Source organism: Nicotiana sylvestris, chromosome 8 (assembly GCF_000393655.2).
Source record: "Nicotiana sylvestris chromosome 8, ASM39365v2, whole genome shotgun sequence".
NCBI lineage: Eukaryota > Viridiplantae > Streptophyta > Magnoliopsida > Solanales > Solanaceae > Nicotiana > Nicotiana sylvestris.
Window position 1 is genome coordinate 59577850 of NC_091064.1, and position 16147 is coordinate 59593996.

At 41.1% G+C, this 16147-nt stretch overlaps 1 protein-coding gene across 1 annotated transcript; it reads right to left on the reverse strand.

Moving 5' to 3' along the window:
- Nucleotides 1–12855: 12855 nt before the first annotated feature.
- On the reverse strand, nucleotides 12856–14567 carry LOC138875095 (uncharacterized). Its single transcript, XM_070153915.1, has 4 exons — nucleotides 14421–14567; nucleotides 13814–14186; nucleotides 13351–13693; nucleotides 12856–12991 (listed from the first exon to the last, which is right to left on the reverse strand). The coding sequence occupies exons 1-4, from the start codon at nucleotides 14565–14567 to the stop codon at nucleotides 12856–12858; spliced, it is 999 nt and encodes a 332-aa protein (XP_070010016.1).
- Nucleotides 14568–16147: the final 1580 nt, after the last annotated feature.

A 16147-nucleotide genomic window follows, 5' to 3' on the forward strand; every position in this document is an offset into this window, starting at 1 on the left:
GGCTTCTTCTAGTAGGGAGGAAGAAGGAGAGGGTTTGGTTTTGGCCATGAGTAAAAGAAAACAGATTGATGGAGATTGAGTTTCTTTGAGAGAATGAGAGATATGATCGAGGGATAATGGGTTAAAAAGGGTTTGAGAGGTCATCTCGATTCTCGGAGAGACGTGTGAAGCGAAACTGAAAAGTTGCCTTCTGCAAGCTCGTCGTCAGTTCATAATTAATATATGTAAAGACTAATTAAGCACTTAAAAGATTTTTTGGGCGAAAAATTACGAGAAAATATATGGACAAAAAATAAACTTAGACAATTACGGAAAACATTGTCACACCTCCTTTTTACCACCCGGGGGCGGGTATAAGGGAGTTTTTCCAATTTAAGTGACAATCGAAACGAGATTATTTATATTAATTTAGAGTCGCCACATGAGATAATTTATGGTGTCCCAAGTCACCGGTTTAAAATCCCAAATTGAGGAAAATTGACTCTGTTTATAGTCTGCGAACACAGAAATCCGGGTAAGGAATTCTATTAACCCAGGAGAAGGTGTTAGGCATTCCCGAGTTCTGTGGTTCTAGCACGGTCGCTTTGATCATACTTGGCTTAATCAAATTGTTTAATTACTCATTTTAGAACCTATGCATATTTGCTTCTTATTGCTTTTAAAATTAAGAAAATTATCTTGAAACAGGTCATGCGTACGTGTATCCATTTGTTTGGCGCGTCAAAAATCATGTCACGCGGACGTGTCCACAATTAATAAAGTTTTATTGTTATTAAGAAAATTTAGCCGAAGTTGCGCGAACGCATACTCCAGTTTTGTTTTTAGAAGTCGCAATCATGTCACGCGAACGTTTCCACAACCACGATGATATATTAAGTTGCGCCTAAAGCATTTCTAAAATGTTCTTGAGTTATTATTTTCCTGAAGCAACGTGTGAAATTCATTTCATGGCCGAACATACTGTGTAAAAGAAATGAACCAGCTTCAATCCCCAACCCAAATGAAGTAATATACAAAAAAATTTACTCTTTCTGAAGTCAACAGAATTTTCTTCATTCTTCAATCATTCTGCTATCGCTATCCTCACTCATAGAAATTCCTTTCAACCCAGTATAAGACTTCCTCTTTCACTTATATGGATATGGCTTAGATGACATTTATTGTGGCAAAATGAAACAGAGCATGAAACATAAATGTAATATTAAAACATATGATCACAAATACAAAACTTGAACGCACACGGAATAAAGTGTAGGGGTACAGATTGGGAGCGCATGCACAAACACAACACTATAACACTGAAGTAGCAGCAGAGCGTGAACCCAGAAAAAGATTTTATGTTTACTCCCCTTTTTAAAAAAATGCACATGATATTACCATCTGTAGTGACTAATGCATAAGAGTGTGCTGCTTTGATTAAAAAAAGAAGAAAATCCTCAACAAGAAGGACAAGAAGACTTCATGAAATTTGATCAAATGAATGCATAAGTGTTAGCCATTTTTGTTCATTAAACTTGGCTCTTCAAGTTGATTTCAGACCCACAGTAAAAACTGCCCGGCTATGGATCAGCTATAGGGCTTCAACCCTTCAAAGTTGATTTTTTAAACCATTCAATGCTCTATCCCACTCAGCAACCAAGCAAATCTCATTTAAACACAGAAGCTACCTAGTAAATCAGAGCTGATGCAAACCAAATCAGCGCATAACTTGCGCTCAAAATCGTGCAAATATGCTGCCCAAAAGTGCAAAACAAGGTAGATTTTCAGCATGCCTAACAGTACAGACAACTGTCCAAAATACTGCACGTCATCGGGGCAATTTACTGCTGAAATTGACTTCTTCAGCAGCTCGAGAGAGCAAAATTATTATAGCAGTAACAAAGAGGATGAATTTTGGACAAAAGAAGGAAAATAGAGCAAATATGAGCATATACAATCAGCGAAACAATTTAGCTTCAACACCCCTTTAGACCAACCCAAAGCTAAATCACACGTGACAAGAATGAACCAAACCTTATCCTGGAGCCTAAGTTAAATCAGTTCGTCACTTGGACAAGTGAAATCTAAACCAGATATCGCTTCATAACGAATGTGAATCACTAAGCTTATGTCGTTCGTAGCATATTCTGATAAATGCAACTGATTGAGCAACAAAGCAGAAATTAAAAAATTAATCAGTTGATAATTTCATAAATTCGTATTGAATCAGAGCTGTGCGAGAAATTCCGTGATAGTCACTGAATCGACAACATATATAGCACCTCATCTAACAACCACTGACTCGATCACACCTCAATCATGCATACCAAAGTCAAGCAATTCCGACCTCCATCACTATGACAGATGAAGACCAGAACACGCGTACGACATCCAATCGATACACAGTTAAGAGAGCAAGAATTGAAAATAAGGAATATAGCTCACACCCTAAAATCAATCGCGAGCTAATCATACCATGACAAGAACAAGTTAAAACTGATTTTTATTTTCTTAAAAGTCTTATGAACTAGCTCATCAAGTTAAGCAACTAAATGTAATAATAACCTCACTTTAAATGGCTTTTCAAGATTTCTATTCACCATAAGCAACAAGTAAAATAGAAGAAGGGAAGGGATAAACCTGAAGAAACAAATCCGAATAACAAAGAGACTTCAGCAGTTACACCAACAAAGAAACGAGAAACTACAACTTCAATCAAAATGAACTCGACGACGAAACTCGAATTTGAGCACCTCAAACAACTTCCATTTTTACTCAAAAATCCAGAATCGAAATGAGGAAACTCTATTATTGTGAAATGCTCAATAAAACTGACAATCAGTGAAATTATGGAACCTCCATAATATATATTTTTTGTTCTGATATGAAAAAGAAAAAGAATGTTGGAAAAGAAGAAGAAAACTTGAACACTGATTCTCTTCCTTTGATTTCTCCGAAGAAATCTCTCCGAAAATCCACTCTTCGAAATTCTCTCCCCTAATTTTTTTTTCAATATGTTTAGAGCACTCCTTTTATACCTAAACCTAGAAGCTTCCTCAAAATCCGAAAATATTCCTCTCTAGAACGAATCCAGACAGATGGAGAGAGGGGATCGATTCAAAATCAATCCACGGTCCCCATTTTTCGAAATTCATTCTTAAGAAAGCACATGAGAGACGAAAATCTGTCAGAGTCCGTTAGAATATTCGGTGACGTGGAGAGAATGGGGCCCGTATGAGTAAACTCGCCTGAGTTTGGCGAGTTTTGGGGTTGAATTGGGTGAAGAAGACGATGAATATTGTAGGGTGCCGCTTTAAGGTCTCTTGGATTTAGGGTTTATTTTAGGGAAAAATTATAAAGGGGCTTATATATTAAGGGAGAATGGGCGGGTCAGAGCTGGGCATTTAATTTGGGCTGGGGTGAAGGCAGATGCGTTTTGGCTTGGAAAGGGATTGTATTGAGCCCAATTTGGGCAGATTTTTCCTTTAAAAACATTTTCTTCTCTTTTTTTTTCCTTTTTTCATTTTTTTTCTTTTCCTCTTTTTGATTAATAAAAAAACTAAATAGGCTCTTAAATTAAACTAAGATATAAAATTATGTCCTAAATGGAATGCATGGTATTTTTGTATTTTTTTTCATGATTTAAGTAAAATAAACATGCACACAAATTATCACAAAATCCTATAAAATTGTAAAAATGGAGAAAAATTATTTTGCTTGAATTTATGGGAGTAATTCATATAGGGCAAAAATCACGTACTCACAGCTGCCCCTCTTTGCTCGGAAACACGAAGAGTTTTCGTGCAAAGATAAAGTGAGCGGATACGAGCGACTTTTGCCCGTTTGAATACTCCGTGGGAAGCATTTTTGAAAGATTTGACCGCACCCTGCTTCTGAGGTTGCCTACATATCCTTGGCTATAAAGGAATCGGGTCAGTGTAGTTCGGAAAGTTTTAGTAGCTGGGACTGCCATGAAGCTGTGATTTCACTGTTGTTGTTGCTGCTGCTACTGCTTACTGAACCCCTCATTACACCAGGATAAAATAAAAAGAAGCTAGACTAGACTATGATCTATGCATTACAAAATCCTATCTATATCTTCAAACTTGCTCTTGTGGTTCTTGTTGCCTTGTTGACTTGTATTCTCCTAGTGGAATTCCCTTGTTGCTGCCTTGAATTGTAATTTGAGATGTCTTCTCTTTCTCCATGTGGATGCCTGATTGCTGAAACTTGAATGTATTCCCTAGTTCTCTAGGTGGGCTCCTGATTGCTGAAGCTTGAATGTGTTCCCTTGTTCTCCAGGTGGGCGTCTGATTGCTGAACTTGAAATGTATTCCCTTATTCTCCAGGTGGGCGCCTGATTTCCACAAAATAGAAAAAAACAAAGAAAACTTATTCCCCAGTTTGGCATGTTACAAAATATCAATAAGAACTTGAAAACTGAAACTTGAACTATACTCCCTTGTTCTCCAGGTGGGCTCCTGATTGCTGAACTTGAAATGTATTCCCTTGTTCTCCAGGTGGGTGCCTGATTGCTGAACTTGAAATGTATTCCCTTGTTCTCCAGGTGGGCGCCTGATTGCTAAACTTGAAATGTATTCCCTTGTTCTCTAGGTGGGTGCCTAATTTCCACAAAATAGACAAAAACAAAGAAAACTTCTGCCCTAGTTTGGCATGTTACCAAATGTCAGTAAGAACTTGAAAACTAAAACATGAACTATACTCCCTTGTTCTCCAGGTGGGCTCCTGATTGCTGAACTTGAAATGTATTCCCTTGTTCTCCAGGTGGGCGCCTGATTGCTGAACTTGAAATGTATTCCCTTGTTCTCCAGGTGGGCGCCTGATTGCTGAACTTGAAATGTATTCCCTTGTTCTCTAGGTGGGCGCCTTATTGCTGAACTTGAAATGTATTCCCTTGTTCTCCAGGTGGGCGCCTGATTTCCACAAAAATAGACAAAAACAAAGAAAACTTCTGCCCTAGTTTGGCATGTTACCAAATATCAGTAAGAACTTGAAAGCTGAAACTTGAACTATACTCCCTTGTTCTCTAGGTGGGCGCCTGATTGCTGAACTTGAAATGTATTCCCTTGTTCTCCAGGTGGGCGCCTGATTGCTGAACTTGAAATCTATTCCCTTATTCTCCAGGTGGGCGCCTGATTGCTGAAACTTGAAATGTATTCCCTTGTTCTCCAGGTGGGCGCCTGATTTCAACAAAATAGACAAAAACAAAGAAAATTTCTGCCCCAGTTTTGCAGCTGGGCACATATGTGAGTGTTAAACTGAATCATATTACCAAATATTACTAAGAATTTGAAAACTAGGTCCCGTTATCTAGGAGGGTCCTGACAGCTCCCAGTTAAATGACATTTTTAAATCTAAATTATATCTTTTAAAGGTATTACTTCCACTACATCTTGTTTATCTAAGAAAGTATTAAAGCTACATCCTATTATCCATGAGGGTCCTGAGAATCAAAAATTAAGTTTTATCTTAAGAGTGACTGTTTTACGGCTAAATTATATTACCCTATAACAGAACTTACGCTACATCTTGTTATCTGATGGAAATCCTAAAGCTAGGTCCCATTATTCAGGAGGGTCCTGAAAACTCCTAATTGAATCCTATCTTAAACATGCAAACTTTGAAACCATCTTATATTCCTTGGGGTACATTTATGTTAGATTTTACTACTCATGATTGTTTTGAACTTTAAAATAGGTCCCATTTTTCAGGAGGGTCCTGAGAACTTCGAATTAAATCCCATTATCCAGGCAGGACCTGAGAGTTTACAGTCAAACCTGTTTGGTGATCGCCTTTCTTTACAGAGGGTTTCCCCGAAACAAACAAAACTTTATACCCCTATTTCAATCAAAGAAAAATCTTGTCAGTTTAAAATGTGGTGGTTAGCTGAATGACATTCTTCCTGAAAGTGGCCTCCCTATTGTCGTGCTTCGTTTTGACTGACTTCCCCTGGACTAGCCAAGAGCCGCTTGGCTTTCTGACTGATTTTCAACCCATGTGACCTCGGATGACCCGAGTGTTCTATACCCGAACCGTTGTTTCACCTCTAACCCCTTTTACTGAACTTCTACATCTCCCATGAAATTACTGAATCATTCCGCCGATGGAACTTTCACTGGCACTTTATATTCTAGCAATGCCTTGGCTGCCCTGCTCCTTGTGCAACTTTGGAAGTTGGTAGTAAACTTTAAAATTCCTTCTTATTTGCTTAAACAAAACTGACATTGGGAACATCTTAGAGAAATAGACCCAAAAGAAATGAAATGCAATGACTTTCAGAGTTAAGGATAAGCAACGGGAAGACTATCTGAAGGGAAAAAAGAAAAGAGACTTATCTAAGTGGAACAGCTGGTACCAATGATCATGACATGCATTTCGGATTACTCGGCCCAATCTATCAAACCAATCAACTTTCAATTGCCATACTTTGTTGCCTCGGAATTTCCATAACCTGACTTATTCACCAAAACCTTGACCTTTTCAGCCTGCGATGCCCTGAAGGGTTTTCACCAACAAGCCTCTCTCATTTGTTCATATCTCAACTCACTTTCGCCTCAAGGTGCCCATGAAGATTTTCACCAATAAGACTCTCTCATTTTTTATTTCTCTCAGCTCCCATCGCCTTACGGTGCCCGTGAGGGTTTTCACCAATAAGACTCTCTCATTTTTATTATTTTTCTGCTTGGACCAGAGTGTTTCTCCTAATATGAATCACCCCTACCTGCTCGACTTGGCATTTCTCGAAGACTGATCAGAAGGTCTTTCTTTGGACCGTAATGTAGGCTTTTGGATAGGGTTAGAAAGAAAGGGTATCAAAGGCTCGAAACAATTCAAATAGGTTAAAAATTACAACTTTCAGAATCAAATTTCTCACAACAACCATAACTTCTGCCCCAGTTTCTTGCTCGGGGACTTTTGGATTTTATTTTGATAAGACCGAATCGTGAGGCTGCCTATGTATCCTTAAAAGGAATCAGGTCGAACGTAGTTCATGTCATAGGAATTACTTTGTTGTTGTGATTTTTCTTTCCTTTTCTTCCTCTTTCTCCTCTTTTTTTCTTTCTTCTTTTTCTCTTTTTGTTGTTTTGTTGTTGTTGTTGTTGTTGTTGTTGTTGTTGTTGTTGTTGTTGTTGTTGTTGTTGTTGTTGTTGTTGTTGTTGTTGTTGTTGTTGTTGTTGTTTTTCTTTTTCTTTTCCTTTTCTCCTTTTCCTTTACTTATTTTCACGCTTACGTTTCTGATCTTTGCTATTGATTTCGAAAGAGGGGTATGAAAGAAAATAAATAAGGCTCAAAGGGGTAACAAAGCATAAAGTGTTTAGATAGCAGAACAAAATGCCTTCATCATTCCAATCTTCAAAATATGCCAATTACAAACAAACGCAATTTAACCGAAGAGATCATACATAATATCTTTTGACCGCATCAGAATTGATGGCCATTTCTACACATTTGCCTTCTATATCTGTTATATACAAAGAACCATTGGACAACACTCTCGTCATGATGAACCGCCCCTGCCAGTTTGGGGCGAACTTGCCTCTCGCTTCAACCTGATGAGGAAGGATATGTTTCAACACTATCTGACCCACTTCAAACCTCCGTGGACGCACCTTCTTATTATATGCTCTTGCCATTCTCTGTTGATACAACTGGCCATGATACACTGCTGCTAATCTTTTCTCATCAATTAAACTCAACTGTTCCAAGCGAGTTTTGACCCATTCATCATCATCAATTTCGACCTCAGCGAAAATCCGAAGGGACAGGATTTCAATTTCCACAAGTATCACCACCTCAGTGCCATATACCAACAAATAAGGAGTTGCCCCTACTGAAGTACGAACAGTAGTGCGATAACCCAGCAATTCAAAAGGCAGCTTCTCATGCCATTGCTTGGAACCTTCCACCATTTTCCGAAGTATCTTCTTTATATTCTTGTTGGCTGCCTCAACTGCTCCGTGTGCCTTGGGACGATAAGGGGTGGAATTGCGATGGGTAATCTTGAATTTCTGACATACCTCTTTCATTAGATGACTATTGAGATTAGCCCCATAGTATGTAATGATCACCTTTGGTATCCCAAACCGACAAATGATATTTGAGTGCACAAAATCAACCACCACTTTCTTGGTTACGGACTTGAACGTTTTAGCCTCTACCCACTTGGTGAAATAGTCGATGGCCACTAGAATGAACCTGTGCCCATTTGATGCTGATGGATCAATTGGCCCAATGACATCTATGCCCCACGCAACAAAAGGCCATGGTGCAGACATTGTGTGTAATTCAGATGGTGAAGATTGAATCAAATCTCCATGCACTTGGCACTAATGATATTTACGCACGAAACTGATACAATCTCGCTCCATAGTGAGCCAATAATAAACTGCTCGGAGAATCTTCTTTGCTAGCACGTACCCACTCATGTGCGGTCCACGGACTCCAGAATGTACTTCGGTCATAATAGTTGTGGCCTGCCTATCATCTATGCATCTCAGCAGTCCAAGATCTGGAGTCGTTTTGTACAAAACCCCTCCGCTGAAGAAAAAGCCGCTTGCCAACCGCCTAATTGTTCTCTTTTGATCACCTGAGGCTTGTACTGGATACACCCCATCCTGATATATTCTTTGATATCATTAAACAAAGGCTCACCATCAAGTTCTTCTTCTACCACATTACAGTAAGCATACTGATCATGGACCTGAATATGAAAAGGGTCGACATAAGCCTTATCTGGGTGATGTAACATTGACGCCAAAGTAGCCAAAGCATCGACAACCTCATTATGGATCCTTGGAATATGCTTGAACTCTACTGACTAAAACCGCTGACAAAGATCATGTAAACATTGCCGGTACGGTATGAGTTTTAAATACCGTGTTTTCTATTCCCCTTGGATCTGGTGCACCAGAAGGTCCGAGTCTCCCAAGACCAAGACTTCCTGGACACCCATGTCTTCAGCCAATCTCAAACCCAAAATGCACGCCTCGTACTCAGCCATGTTGTTAGTACAGTAGAAATGAAGTTGAGCGGTAACAGGGTAGTGATGCCCCGCTTCAGAAATAAGTACGGCTCCTATCCCAATGCCCTTCATGTTAGTAGCTCCGTCAAAGAAAAGTTTCCACCCTGGCTCCCCAACTGGTCCCCACTCATCAATGTGCATGACTTCCTCATCTGGGAAGTAAGTCTTCAAAGGCTCATATTCCTCATCCACTGGGCTCTTAGCCAAATGATCGGCCAATGCCTAGGCTTTCATCGCAGTCCTAGTCACATAGACAATGTCAAATTCTGTGAGCAAGATCTGCCATTTTGCGAGCCTCCCTGTAGGCATAGGCTTCTGAAAGATATACTTTAACGTATCCAAACGAGAGATGAGGTAAGTAGTGTAGGAGGACAAATAATGCTTCAACTTCTGTGCTACTCAAGTTAGGGCGCAACATGTCCTCTCAAGGTGAGTGTACTTAACCTCGTATGACGTGAACTTCTTGCTGAGATAATAGATGGCTTGCTCCTTCCTACCGGTGATGTCATGCTGACCCAATACACAGCCAAAAGAATTGTCCAGGACCATCAAATACAGAATCAAAGGTCTCCCCTATTCTGGTGGCACCAACACAGGCGGGTTTGATAAGTACCCTTTTATCTTATCAAATGCTTCCTGACACTCATCTGTCCATTTGACTGCGACATCTTTCTTCAGCATCTTGAAGATAGGCTCACAAGTTATCATAAGCTGAGCAATAAACCTGCTGATGCAATTCAGTCTCCCCAATAGACTCATCACCTCAGTCTTGTTCCTTGGGGGTGACAACTCTTGGATAGCTTTGATCTTTGACGGGTCCAATTCGATACCTCGACAGCTGACTATGAATCCCAACAGTTTTCTAGATGGCACACCAAATGCACATTTTTGCAGGATTGAGCTTAAGATTGTACCGGCGAAGTCTTTAGAAGAATTTTCTCAAGTCTCTAACATGATGAGACTGCTTTCTGGACTTTATGATTACATCATCCACATAGACCTCGATCTCTCTGTGTATTAGTCATGGAATATGGTTGTCATTGCCCTCATGTAAGTTGCCCCAACATTTTTCAAACCAAAAGGCATGACCCTATAGCAGTGTGTTCCACAGGGTGTGATGAATGCCGTCTTCTCTTTATCTTCCTCATCCATTAGGATTTGATGATAGCCCGCATAGCAATCCACAAAAGACCCAATCTCATGTTTGGCACAATTATCAATCAGAATGTGGATATTTGGCAATGCAAAGTTGTCCTTGGGACTCGCCTTATTGAGATCACGGTAATCAACACATACCCTGGTCTTGCCATCCTTCTTTGGCACAGGTACTACATTGGCTAACCAAGTGGGATACCGAGTGACCCGAATAACTTTTGCATCCAACTGCTTGGTAACCTCTTCTTTGATCTTCACACTCATATCGGTTTTAAATTTCCTCAGCTTATGCTTGATAGGAGGGAATGCCGGGTCAGTGGGCAATTTGTGAACCACCAAATCAGTGCTTAAACCTAGCATGTTGTCATATGACCATGCAAAAATATCTTTGTATTCAATCAATGCTTTAATTATCTCCTCCCTGAGTTGAGGTTCAAGATGGACACTTATCTTAGTTTCTTTGATATTGTCTAGGTCCCCTAAATTGATTGCTTCTGTATCACTCAGGTTAGGCTTGAGTTTTTCTTCAAAATGGCTTAGTTCTTTACTAATCTCTTCAAAGGCCTCATCCTCGTCGTATTTTGATTCATTATCACACTCTATTTCTTGAATTACTATTTTCGAATTGGATTGGCTTTTAAGACTGGGTTGAATATTCCTCATGCATGTCATGTTATTGAAACCATCATAAAAAGAGCTGTACAAGGAAGAAAAGAAAACAAAAATAAAACTGTCAGGAATAAGGAAAAGGGAAATTGCACTTCATTGAAATTAAAAGATAACAAGGTTTATACATCCAAACGGACGGAACATAAAATCTGAATTACAACCCTGGAATAATCCAGATAAACTAAAAGAAAATCAAAGCAAACTACCAAAACTCCTTCCTAGTGGGGAGAGGAGCAGCTTCCCAATTGTTAATATTTGCACCGGGCCGAACAAATTGCACATCTGCCTTGCTAGAACCCTCTCCAACTGCCACCATGTTCACCTCATCGAATAATTTCTCAAACCTTTCAAGCAACTCTTTAACAGGACCAACCACAGGACTGCGAACTGTTGTTGCATGGCGTTTCTTGGCGCCAGGCTTGACAAATGATCTGGAGAGACGTGGGATGGGCTTTGGGAGGACCCATGCCATCTGTTTCAGTTTTCTGGCTCTTTTTATGTCCGCAACTGTGGGCTTGAACCACAAACCAAATGTATCCAAGTTTTTGGGGAGAGATACCAGCTATACGATACCTTGCAGAGATGCACCCAAACCCTTGCCTGGTACAAAACCATTTTTCAACATTTTAACGGCTACTATGACTGCTGCAGCGGCTACCCTCAGTGCTGGAACACACTTCCTTTCTGGAATTTTCTCTACCGATATCGTGTCAAAAACCTGATAAACCCATGGCCCCTTGTCGTCTTCAAACTCTATGAATGGAACAATAGCATCACTGTGAGCACACAAATTATCTTCGCCGTGCACAACAATTTCCTGTCTATCTCATTCAAACTTGACCATTTGATGCAGAGTAGGCGGGATTGCTTTTGCAGCATGAATCCAGGGCCGACCCAACAGCAGATTATAAGAAACAACCACATCAAGCACCTAGAACTCCATGGTAAATTCAACAGGCCCGATTGTAAGCTCAAGCACTATGTCCCCGACTGAATCTTTCCCTCCACCGTTGAATCCCCGAATGCAGATACTGTTCTTATGAATTCTTTCATCATCCACCTTCAATTTGTTCAAAGTGGAGAGAGGGCAAATTTTTGCACTGGAACCATTGTCGACTAGTACTCGGGTAATCACGGAATCTTCGCATTTCACCGTGAGATAGAGGGCCCTATTATGCTCAGTGCCCTCCATGGGCAACTCATCATCAGAAAAAGTTACTCTGTTTACCTCAAATATATTGTTAGCTATCTTTTCCAGGTGGTTTACTGAGATTTTGTCAGGAACGTGAGCCTCATTCAGGATCTTCATCAAAGCCCGATGGTGCTCGTCTAAGTGGATCAATAATGACAATAGTGAGATCCGAGCCGGTGTCTTCCTCAACTGCTCCACAATGGATTAGTCCTGCACTTTCATCTTTCTCAGAAATTTCTCTGCTTCTTCTTCGGTCACAGTTTTCTTCACTAGCACTGGGTTATCTTTGGAGCTTTTAGCCTTCCTCAATTCTTCGGTGGCAAAGCATCTCCCCAATCAAGTCAAACCATGGGTCTCACAAACTTCTTCTTTAAATTCTTTCCCCTTGTAAGTCACTGTCGCTCGTTCATAATTCCACGGGACCGCCCTGCTGTTGACTATTGGTAATTGAGTTACCGACTTAATAATGACAGGGTCTATACGGGCACCTTCCACAATTACAACAGGCTTGTTCGCCACTCCTAGCACAACCACTTTCGCTCTTTCATGTTTCCCTGCAATGTCACTTGAGGATCCCTTCTTGACCACCACAGATAGTTCGCTATTTGTCCTGCTCAACTTGATCACAGACTTCTCACTTGTTGACTTTTCAAACGGCCTAGCTTCAGTGGACTGAATCATCATGACATTTTGCGAAGGCTTATTAGGATCCCCTCTCTTATACACTATCTCAATCATATTTGACTCATGATGGGTTGGCAATGGGTTCTGGTTGATATTAGGTGCCTCCGGAGCTTGGACCTCAATTCGATTAGTATCAATGCCAGCACTTCTCTATGTCGTGCCCTGGAGCACCAGAACAATATTCAGAACTCACAAAGTGATCAAGATTCCTAGGGGGAGGATTTGGCAATTTCGGCTCAATCGGACTTAGCATACCCAATTGTCTCAACCTGTGGAACAAACTGGTATAGGATTCTCCCAATGGAGTGAAAGTCTTCTTCTTCTGCAACCTCTCATTCTTGGTGGCCTGATTGGGCCTGAAACTTGTTCCAGGGGGATTTCGGTAGGCTCTTGGGGTGGATAGGCATTTTGTGGAGCTGGGTAGGAATTAGGTGGAGTTGACACACACCATTATGCGTGGGCAGGATATTGAGGGTATGTTTGTGCGTGATGGACGGAAAAGTGGGGATCTAGAGGTGGGTAATAGTGTTATGGTGGGCTATATGGAGTGTGGGGGTAGATTTGGTGATAGGGTCGAGGCTGGTTGTAGTAACGTGAAGGGTCCCTGGATCCGACCCAAGCTCCTGACTCGACTGTCGCAATATCCTCTTTCTTCTCTTTCCCAAGTACACCTCCAATACTGTTTTGAATGGCTTGGGTGGTCGTTTTGATTGCTGAATAACTCATGATCTTGTTGGACTTGTGTCCCTCCTCAACCATGCCTCCCATTTTTACAACCTCATTAAAGGACTTACCCACTACTGACACCAAATGGCCAAAATAAGTGGGCTCCAAGGCCTGCAAGAAATAATCAACCATCTCACTTTCTTTCATCGGAGGATCAACCCTCGCTGCTTGCTCCCTCCAACGGAATCCATATTTCCTGAAACTCTCGCCAGGATCTTTCTTAATCTTCGTCAATGACAGACGGTCTGGGATAATTTCAAGGTTGTACTAAAAATGGCAAGAGAAGGCTTGGGCCAAATCGTCCCATGTGTACCACCTGCGATGATTTTGTCTGGTATACCATTCCAATGCCGATCCACTCAGACTTTGGCTGAAATATGCCATCAGTAACTCATCTCTTCTGCCTTCTCCTCTTATCTTGCTACAAAACCCTCTCAATTGTGCTACTGGATCACCAAGCCCGTCGTATAGATCAAACTTGGTCATCTTAAACCCTGCTGGTAACTGAACATCTGGGAAAAAACATAAGTCCTTGTAAGCCACGCTTACTTGACCTCCCAATTCCCTCATATCTCTGAATGATTGTTCTAAGCTTTTGACCTTTCTGATCATCTCCTCATGCTCGAGAATTTTGGGTGGCTTCTCGGTCTCTGCTGGGAGATAAAGATGAGGGGTGTAAGGATATGGTTCTGGAACTTTGAAGGTGGGCTCAAGGGGGTAGTACTGGTTGTCATGAGTCTGGAACAGAGGCTCACTAGAAGATCATTGTAATGCAGTAGGTGGAGGTGCCACAAAGACGGGAGTGACTGGTGGAGGAGGGTATGAGACTTGTTTGGGTGGTGGAGCTTAGAAAGTATGGGAAGTGGTGCCGTAGCATTGTTGGTAGAGAGGAAAGGCTGGAGATGAGTTCATAGTGGGAGGTTCCTGAGGTTGAGCCAATGGTGGGATATAAGCAGGGTTGGCGGGATAAACCGGTGGTGGATGCCCTTTTGCCCAGGCTTGGTACATTTCAGCCATTTGCTGCTTCAGCTTATATAACTCATCTTTCAAATTAACCTCCGATTCATCCACCTCTTTTGACGGATCTACAATGCTTGCCTCCAGTTCTTGGTTGGCCATGTTCAACTTGTCTTTTGACCGGGTGTTGTAGGAGTGAGTTGCCAGAATGCCAATCAACTAACCACATGCCTGAACTCAATATATCAACAACAACCTTGTTAGTGCTTAGGGCTTAACATATTGGTAACCGTACATTTTGGAGAATGAATGCACCTAAGCAGTTAACCGTTTCTATTATGCATTTGATCGGCTATTTGCGTCATCCCGACATTTCCTTATTTCCATTTTCCTCCATTTATTTTCGTCTTTACACTTTTGCCTTTGCTTTCTCTTTGTTTTTATCCTCTCATTTCCCTCTTGTTTTGCCCTTGTTTCTTTCTCTTATTTTTTTTCTCTCTCTTGTTTTTTCTTAGGGTTACAGTCGAATCCTATAGAGATTGCTTCCGTATCATGACCTTGCATGAATCAGACCAAGCGTAGTTCTGGGAGAGATAAAAATAAATAACAAAATATTTTGGTATTTTCAATTTTCATAAAAAGCAAACGCTTTGATTACAAAGACTCAAAACTAACAGACTCAAAAGAAACTAACAGACTCTGATGAAAGAACGAGATACAGACTCCAAAATAAGCTATCATACTCCAACAAAAAGAAAATACAGACTCGAAAACAAATGACAGACTTCAAAAGAAAGAAAATACAGACTCAAGTGAAAATCACGAATACATCAATGCCTCCAACCCTGCCCTAGGAACACCAACCGGTCTTGCAGCGGGTCTACTTGCCATGTCATCTTGGAGCCGATAGAATTCTTCCATTATCTGACAGACGAAGATCATTACAGTGGCGAAAAACATGGACCTCGTCATGTCCTCACACGCACTGCACTTCATGGTAATGTAGTCAGCAATCCTTCGAACTCTCTCTCTCATAATGCCCTTCTCTTGCAACAGACGGCCAATCTGACGGGATCTAGCCTCTAAGACCTGAGTGGCAGCATGGATTTGTTCCTGAAAGTGCCGCAAGTCCTCTCCCAACCGTGCCATTAAGGTGTAACAATGTTCTCTTTCAGCCTTAAAATTTTTGTCTTGTTTAGCCATTTCACCCTCGAGATTGCCAATTGCCTTTTCCCAACCTGTGACCCCTCTTTCATATCTTTCTTTCATTTGTTGAACGAAAGCTGCACGCCTTTTGGCACTTTTAGCCAACCTTGCTTGTGTTTTTGCTAGTTCAGACTCAACTTTTTGTAGGTCATCTTCATAGTCACGTACCTTTTGAGTAAGGTTATAAATGAGCCTTTCATCTTTCCTGCTTCGGCCTGGGTTCTCGGCTTCAATTTTCAACTGTCGAACCTAGGCTCTGAGAGCTTCATTTTCTCGCACCAATCTTCTCCTCTCACCCTCAGCCTCTTGTGCCTGTAAATCATTGTTGAAGGTGACTTTTCTCAACTCTTCTCGTAGGTCATGGATAGTGGCCTTATATTCCTTTTCCTTCTCCCCCCAGACTAACCTCTCCTGAATTTTATCATCAAAGGCTTGAACATGAGGCCTTTTGGCGGGCCTCTCGGGATCTGGCTCGTTATTTACACAAGACATTTTCTCAAACCAAGCAACATAGTTTGGATCTACTTCCTCCTTGG

Coding starts and splice junctions, on each gene's coding strand:
- LOC138875095 (XM_070153915.1), bottom strand. CDS start 14,567: ATGGCCAACCAAGAACTGGAGGCAAGCATTGTAGATCCGTCAAAAGAG. Junction 14,187..14,420: donor CAAAAGGGCATCCACCACCG/GTTTATCCCGCC, acceptor CCTCTGTTCCAG/ACTCATGACAACCAGTACTA. Junction 12,992..13,350: donor GAGGATATTGCGACAGTCGA/GTCAGGAGCTTG, acceptor TTTGTTCCACAG/GTTGAGACAATTGGGTATGC.